The sequence below is a fragment of the Crocuta crocuta genome, unplaced genomic scaffold (genome assembly GCF_008692635.1).
Source record: "Crocuta crocuta isolate KB4526 unplaced genomic scaffold, BGI_CrCroc_1.0 scaffold31, whole genome shotgun sequence".
NCBI lineage: Eukaryota > Metazoa > Chordata > Mammalia > Carnivora > Hyaenidae > Crocuta > Crocuta crocuta.
In genome coordinates this window covers 1,298,410-1,306,881 of record NW_027528362.1, presented here as the reverse complement: position 1 = coordinate 1,306,881, position 8,472 = coordinate 1,298,410, and the positions used below count along the sequence as shown (strand labels likewise).

General features: G+C 43.6%; 1 protein-coding gene across 1 annotated transcript in view; it reads right to left on the bottom strand.

Moving 5' to 3' along the window:
- Positions 1 to 328: 328 nt before the first annotated feature.
- The window catches only part of HS6ST3 (heparan sulfate 6-O-sulfotransferase 3), a 638,376-nt gene continuing 630,232 nt past the window's right edge, over positions 329 to 8,472 (bottom strand). Inside the window, exon 6 of the mRNA XM_077753959.1 lies at positions 329 to 1,037. Within this exon, the coding sequence (XP_077610085.1) occupies positions 329 to 1,037 (709 nt within the window). The remainder of the gene's footprint in view (positions 1,038 to 8,472) is intronic.

The window sequence follows — 8,472 nt, the reverse complement described above, 5'->3', positions numbered from 1 at the left end:
CCCATGGTGCTGCAAAGGCTATTTCCAGGACCTGTTTCTTTCTGGTGCTTCTCTCCTTGACCTTCTAAGGACATCTAAGTTGGATGCATTCCTACCCTACTTAATATCATGGATTGGAAAATGTCAGGGGAGAAAAAGAAGAAGAAGACAGATCATCTCCGGCTGGGGAAGGATGAAGACAAAGAAGAAGCAGGTGTCCAAATCAAGCCACATACAGCCAGGTGGCCTCCAAACAAAATGGCCCGTCCTTCTCCAAGGTAATCGATGCCATGGAAGGTCAGTGCGCCTGCTCATCCCCTCCCCTCCTGGGGGAGGAGAGCGCAGCGGGTCACCATCTCACCACCTGGCTGTTGTAGTCCTCGGTGACCGCGCCCTCTGCGTTCCCATCCTCTTTGGGCCACTGGTGGCCCCTGTGCCCCCGCTGCAGCCTGCGCCCCTCCCGCCTCTTTTGCCGGTCCCTCTGGTGCTCTAACTGCTTGGTGTGGTGGTAGCGCTGCTGGAAGAGATCCTTCGCGAACTCGTACAGCTGCATGTCCAGGAAGTTGAGCTCCTCGATGCGCTGGCGGGCGCCCTCGTTGATGTCCACGTTGGAAGCCCGCGTGATGTTGAACTGCGTGAAGGGGGAGATAAACTTGAGGTTGAATGTCCTCTCAAAGAGAAACTGAGTCTTCCTCTGGAATTCCGTGAGGCCAAAGAAGGCCATGTTCTTCAGGTTGTTTTTCGCGCTCTGCAACAGGATGGTGTTTCTCTCACTCTCGTTCATGAAAGTCAAGTTGTAGCAGCCCACCAGGCTCAGGTCGGCCAGCATGCGCACCTGGCGGTTGTTGGCCAGGTTGTAGGTGCAGTCCATGAACTCCCGCAAGCTGACCCCAGACCAGTCGTCGCCGGGGTAGCAGGTAGGCAGCTCGTCGGGGGTGGGGCTTCTCCCATCACACATGTGGAGGGAGGTTTTCCAAGTGGCTCCTCTCTGGACGTGTTTCCACTCGCTCAGGTAACGCGACACTGGATCCCGTAACATGGTGATGTAATAGAAATTCCTGGAAGAAATCAGAGGGAAGAGGGTCCGTCAGTGGTTGACAACCACAGCTCTGGGATTCTGAACCTCCCTTGTGTTTATATCAGCACTGAGCCAACTGGCTCTTCTGCCAGATGTTCATGCGAGAGTGGCTGCCGGGATTTGCACCTATCAGGTCAATGTTCCCGTGTGTGCCTATTTCCATAAACAGGCACGGACCGGTTTTCAATACCATTTGTTGGGTATTTCCTCCCTGCTCGGTGTGGGGAGGGATGCGATGGAGGGGAATAGGTCATTCATTCATTAAGTGATTTCTTCACTGATAAATTACTACCGAAAGCAACGATATCTTATATTAAGAAAACACACCAAGGGTTTTTGAAGTTACTCCCCAACCAAAGTCTTATTTGATCCTTACAACAAACCTTTGTAGCAGATGTAGGACTATTTGATAGGGAAAAGTGCAAGGAGGCAAAGTGATTTGTCCAAGGTTGTGGGACTAAAATGGGCAAAGCCGGGAGCCAAGGCTCCTTAGTCTTGCCTGTTTACACTGCTATTCTGGATTGCAAGGTAGGTGGGGTTGGGGGACGATGTGTTGTATGTGGAGCCTGATATTTATTGAACACCTACTGTGTACGCAGAGCTATGACAGGTGATTTATGATACTAGCGCAGATAATCTTCAGCACAATTTCATAAAAGTTTCATTATCATAACTTTTTTTCTTTAAGGTTGAGACCATAAAGACCAAGCAAGGTGAAAATACAGACCAAGATCCTAGAACGAATTAATACTTGAACTGCAATGGAGTCTAGGCCTATTGATTTTAACACTTCTGTGCTTTTCTGTGTATTATATTGATATTTTAAAAACAAATATAATTAATATTTATTGAATGCCTATTTTTAAATATTTTTAAATGTTATTTTTGAGACAGAGAGAGAGAGAGAGAGAGAGAGAAAGAGAGACAGAGCACGAGCACAGGAGGAGCAAAGAGAGAGGGAGACACAGAATCTGAAGCAAGATCCAGGCTATGAGCTGTCAGCACAGAACCCAATGTGGGGCTTGAACCCACAAACCGTGAGATCATGACCTGAGCCGCAGTTGGATGCTCAACTGACTGAGCCACCCAGGACCCTTGAATGCTTATTAGTTGCAGGTACTGTGGTTATTATAAGCACAAGTCTTCTCTACTGGCATCAAATGGAACATTAGAAGAAACATATTTTTAAATGGTGAGCTTCAGAGTGATCCAGTAAAGATCAGGGTGCTTCTGGCTTAAAGGGGTAAGAGAAGTGTAGAGAAGTAAGAAGAGAATTAGAAAAGAAGACAGGTGAAGACACAACACAAAGCATTACAGGAAAGTAAATATTGATTAAAATGAGGAAAACCCTTCTCATGGTTTGAGCAGCCTCCCAGGAGAATGGGCCTCCCACTCATTCAGACCAGGAGTGACACTCAGATCTGCCCCTGAGCAGACAGATGGTCCTGGAGAGCTCGAAAAGGAAAACTGGGCTTCCCTTGGAAAAGCTAACCTGGATTTTTTTTTTTTTTAATTTTTATACCCAGCATACATTTTTAAAATTTTAATATTTAGTAAAAGCAATGACAGACATAAGGGCTTTGGGGGTGCAGTGCTTTTGGTGTTGCTTTTAAAAAGCAGTCAATGGGGTGACCGGGTGGCTCAGTCGGTTAAGCATCAGGCTTCAGCTCAGGTCATGATCTTGTGGTTCATGAGTTTGAGCCCCGTGTCGGGCTGTGCGCTGACAGCTCAGAGCCTGAAGCTTGCTACAGATTCTGTGTCTCTCTCTCTCTCTGCCCTTCCCCTGCTCTCTCTCTCACTCTCAAAAATAAATAAATATTAAAATAATTAAATAAAAAACAAATAGGAATAGATGAACTATAATATTTAAAACCTTTTTTTACTATATTCAGTTAGTGTAAATGTCTAGCCAGACAGTTTTGAGATGTGCTAATGAAACTACACTATCTTAAGGAATGCAAGCTTCTTCTTAAATCAGAAAGAGAAATGTATGCACACAACCACAGACAGGCCAGCCTGAGGCCTTGGTGTTGCCAATCACTATTTTACGTTACTCTGTTGTCTTTCGCTGTGACAGAATGACAATTCCATCAGTGGGAGAAAATTTCCTGAAAGGTCAGTAGGTAGCGCAGAAAACAACTTGATACAGCTTCTGGGCTCCACACGGAAATGTTGATGGCAAAGTTTTGTTCAGAGTGGGTATTACTTTGGTTGAATGCTGTAGGACATGTCATTATCTAATCCTGCTTTGGTTCTATCTCGGGACTTGTTATGTTTCCGTTTTAGAAGCAAAGACTGATTTTCTTTTCTTTTTTTTTTTAAAATTTTTTTTAATGTTTTATTTATTTCTAGGAGAGAGAGAGAGAGAGACAGCGTGAGCAGGGGAGGGTCAGAGAGAGAGGGAGTCACAGACTGAAACAGGCTCCAGGCTCTGAGCTGGCAGTCAGCACAGAGCCCGACGCGGGGCTCGAACCCACGAACTGCGAGATCATGACCTAAGCGAAAGTCGGATGCTTAACCGACTAAGCCACCCAGGCGCCCCTTAAAGACTGATTTTCATTTCACGAGACAATTGCATAATAAATATAGAAACCCAATAATGATGATAGTGACATAACTCATTAAGGATGCCAAACATATCAAGATGGAAGAATCTAAATCGGACAGATCTTTGTCGTGGGTCAAAGAAGACCACAAATGGAAAATTTATAATTTTCCTGCTAATTAGGCAAAACAGGAAACACACACACAAAAAAAGATTTAAGGAAAAAGCATGATGGGCATCAGTTGATAATTCTTAACCTTATTCATGTGTCTCAGAGTCAGCAACAATACAGATTTTTAAAATTATCATGGGAGCTGGAGTATTTTATGACCAAGAATTATAATGGTTTGTGACATAAAGGTTTAATTGGAACCTGCTCCTGAAATTTTAGTGGCTTTAGTCTCACTTGGGAAAACTAGCCATAGAATTCCTGGGGCCTTCATTCCACTGGAAATTTACATGGTCTCAAAGCTGACTGAAACTGACTTGGCTTTTGGTTTCAAATTTAACTGTATTCATTTTAACACCGCAGGTAACAATGACTAGCCAGGTTGTATGATGAGGTTTACATGAATAAAATAGGTCCCAAATGTCTGCAGGTTCCGCCAGCCAAATAGGTAACAGATCAATCTGTAAACAAAACTCTGACATCGAGACGCAAAAATGCACTACTAGGACATTTCCATTGACGGAGTACATAGCTGTCCCATCTCATGGTTCCAGAAAGGAGTGGTCCCCTAGCATTTCAGTATTGCTTTCGTCAGACATATTCTCATGTATGTGCCGTTGATTTGTTTAAATCCTGCCAAAGGAGTCCAGCTAGAAATTTAGAAAAATATTGAAAATAAAACAAGGGGTTGAAGAGCACTGAATCACTGGTAAAGACAAAACACGTAAAATGATCCATCAAAGCACTTTTTTTTAATCTCTCCTTTTTTTTTTTTTCATTTGCTTCTCTCCTTTCAGACAGAAAGCTACAAAGATCACTGTTGAAATGATATCTATGTCCAGGCCACACACCCATGTTCACTGTGTACAAGCTTTGCTCTGGTTTTATGAATCTCCTGCTCACTCCAAAACAACACGAACTCACTTTCTTCGGTTCTCCAGACCCCAAATTCGGTTTCTAGGGAGAAGTCTTAGAGGGTGCCGTGACTACTGAAATTCACAAGTTTCTTTTGTAGGCCTTACTTGTTCAACAGCACAATGGAAGGTAGAGCAGAGAACAGAGAAAGACCAGCGGCTCCTTAGCAAAGCTTGTTACGGCCACAGTGTGGAGGTCTTCATCCACTCTATCCTTCCTAACACACTCTCCTGAGCCTAGACAGAATGTCGTGTGTTTATACATCATCCTTGCAGGTGATCTCAGTTCCCCTCAGATTTTGGAAACACAAATAAGTAAACTACTATTTTCCTCCCTCATCTATCATTCATTCATTTGTTAATTCTGCCAGTCTGCCAATGTTAATCCAGCCATTTGTGTTTGCTAAGCATGGCATAGAGGGAGGGGAGGATGGGGAGGAGGCATCAGGACTCAGAGATTACCAACAGGTCACCCTCAAGGGGATCTCCAGCACCCGGTGATTTTGTTGCAGTGAAAGTATTGCTAACTACCATGGCAAGGGAATGTTCTACCAATCTCCTGGCACGAGAGCAATCTCTGAGACAGATAACTTTATTTGTCAGTGACAGTGTTCTGTCAGCAGGTCATCCGTTTGCCGCCTACTTCATCAAGAGTTTGGGTGAATTCATTTGAGAATGTCTGTAAAGCAATTGCAGCCCTTTAGAATTGTCATTCTTGGGCCCCAAGGTAACGATGGCAAATAAAGGGTGTGCTCAGGAAGATTAGGGAACAAGTCACCTTGGTTAGTTCAAGGATGATTTTAACTGATAATGATCGTAGGGGTCATCATGGCTGACTAAAGGTCAGAGCCACAGAACACACACTTTTCCATGGCTGCTTTAGAACCACTTGTGTGTCCTGCTTTGCTGTGAGGTAATCACATCAAACAATTCTAAACTCAGCACAGAGGCCTGACTGCCTTCCGTCAGTCATTGCCTTGTCTTTCGCTCCTTTGTGAACTGCTGCCTGGTCTTTTCTGGCCCAACTCAAGCCTTTTCTGGCCCAACTTCACCTTGCCTGAGTTTTCCAGTCTCTGGGGTTCACTGCACTACTCACTGCACTTTTAGCCTGCATATGAACATCTTGGTCACCTCTACCCTTTAATCTCCTTTTGGACAACTGGACTCAGGCCTCATGTCCCACAACCCCTCACACAAAGTCCTGCTCACAGCACATGTTCAATATGTGATGCTACGTAAAAGAAATGATCGTATGAGATTAAATGTATTTTTTATTTTATTATTATTATCTTTTAATGTTTTACTTATTTCTGAGAGAGAGAGAGAGAGAGAGAGAGAGACAGAGACAGTGTGAGCAGGGGAGGGTCAGGGAGAGAGGGAGATACAGAATCTGAAGCAGGCTCCAGGCTCTGAGCTAGCTGTCAGCACAGAGCCCGACGTGGGGCTTGAACCCACGAACCATGAGATCATGACCTGAGCCGAAGTCAGGCGCTTAACCGACAGAGCCACCCAGGCGCCCCTAAATGTGTTTTAATAACTAAGGTTAATATTGTTTTTGATAAATATGCCACTATCTTCTTTCTGAAAACAAATCCAATATTATTTTTGATTGTTTAAAATGTGTGAAAAGAGTAAAGAGATACATAAACTACGAATGTATCAAACATTTGATTGTGATGGTCCATGTGCAGAGAGAGGCAATCAACACAGACTTCGGGTAAAAATAGAGTGTTTCAAGCAACAGGTAATTAGTAGCAATGAGGTGGCTTTTTAAAAATGTTAAGCTTGCTAGTTTTCTTCCCTATTGCTTCAAAAACCTGTATTTCACCGAGCAGTTTATTGTATAATTGCTCATTTCTTTAATTAGCAAGCCAGTTAATTAACACACGCTTATTGAGGGTTTGTTATGTGTAAGGATCTGCTCTAGCAAATGTGGAGAATATAAAAAAAGAATAAAATGCCCTCAAGTATCGTGTGTTTAGTAAGGACGGTAGATTAGAAAAAGGCATTGTGTAGCAAGTTACGGACTAAGGAGTGAAAAGGCAATATTTAAGAGAATAGTTACGAATGTACAGAGAGCAGAGGGTCTAATGAGACCAGGAAGTTCATGCTGTGCATTTCACAAAAGGTTTGTTTAGTATCTGAATGAGTAAGGAATCATGGGCTCTGAATACAACTGTCTATTCCTCAAATGGGAAAAGTGTTGATTTAAGAAGACTCATTTAGCAACAGTGTTCAGTGTAGACAGAAGTAGGCAGAGCCAGGAGACATATTTGGTAGCTGTGGTGAAGGGCCAAAAGGGGGAAGAGCCCAGAACCATCGATGTGGATAAGGAAGAATCAGGGACAGATTCCTATCATGCACCCATCTGTCTTCCTTCCCCCCCTACCTCCACATTGCCAGCTTCCTCCAAACCACCTTTTCCTTTTCTGTATATTCTTCTGCCCTTTTACCTCACTCTTCCCTTCCAAGTTCCTAAATGAAAGAAGGCAGAGCCGGTATGCCCATCAGAATGGTGGAATGCGAGTCAACATCTCTGGAACCACCCTGCCTGTAGTGATTAAAAAATGTCAGTTTTATGAGGCTATCACTTGTCTGGCCATTGAAAACCTACAGAGAACCTACAAAATGCTATGTTCACGGAGGAGATTTAATACATGTATTTCTTCCACCACTAGATTAACCCCTGTGAAATCAAGCAACAAATTTAGTAGCTCCATGGTCCACAGTTCTGTGCATTCAGAAAAACCAAACCAAACCAAACCAAACCAAAACAAACAGCTCAAGTAGAAACCCCTGCAGCCAATCTTCTGTGATGTCCTCTGAGGAAGGTATTTCTACTCCCCTGAAACCTGTGCCACTCATGTTATCTTCATTCCAGTGACCAGTGACAGAACTATCCCTTGAACAGGTGTCTTGCCTTACTCATCTTGTATCGCTCGGAGCATATGATGCACGATCTTCGGCAACATGGATGTTCAGTTGTTCAATGTTTGTGGAATGAGTAAATATTTTATCAGCTACTGTCCCGGGGATCCTGAGAGTGACGTCCCTAGGAAACTGAACTTGCTGTCTGGACCGACCAAAGTTGCCCAGGCTAACGGTTTCTCTTAGCCTAGACCTTGTGAAATGTATGGGAAACAATCAATTTCTCCACCTTCCTCTCTCCGTACAGACTTTTCAGTGAGTCCTTCCTACCTGATCAAGGTTTGCCACAGCTCAGCATCTCACAAAGAACATCGTGAACAGTTGGAATGTGGACTTGGGGGTCATCTCACAGAGATCTTTGGTCCTCCCACGAGTGGTACAGACATCTAACAAACATCCTAAACATAAGCTGATGTGAGCATTTCCGAATACTGGAATTTAGCTCCCCTGCTGCCCTGCTGTACTGTGTGCTGGCGTCATTTTCCAAACGCTCAGAGTGGAATTAATTTCTTGACTCTCTTTAGAGCCGCACACTCATTATGGGCTACCCATTCTTCATTATCTCCGTAGAGTATTATCTGCATTATACTGTATCTGATAGGCGGAATGGTGGCAGTTAGAGCTTGGCAATCAGACTGCCCTTTGACACAGTGATGAAAAGGCCTTTTATTCCAGCCTTGAAAACAAATTAAGGAATTTAAGAATGATGTTCTAAGCAAATGGGAAATTGGGAACTCTGATTGTTAAGTATGGTAATAAAGAACTTTCGGAGGTTGACAATGGTGTGTGTCAGAGCGATTGGTTCCAAGGATGTCCAGTATTGTGATGAGAAAATGGAGACATGCACATGTGTTATCTT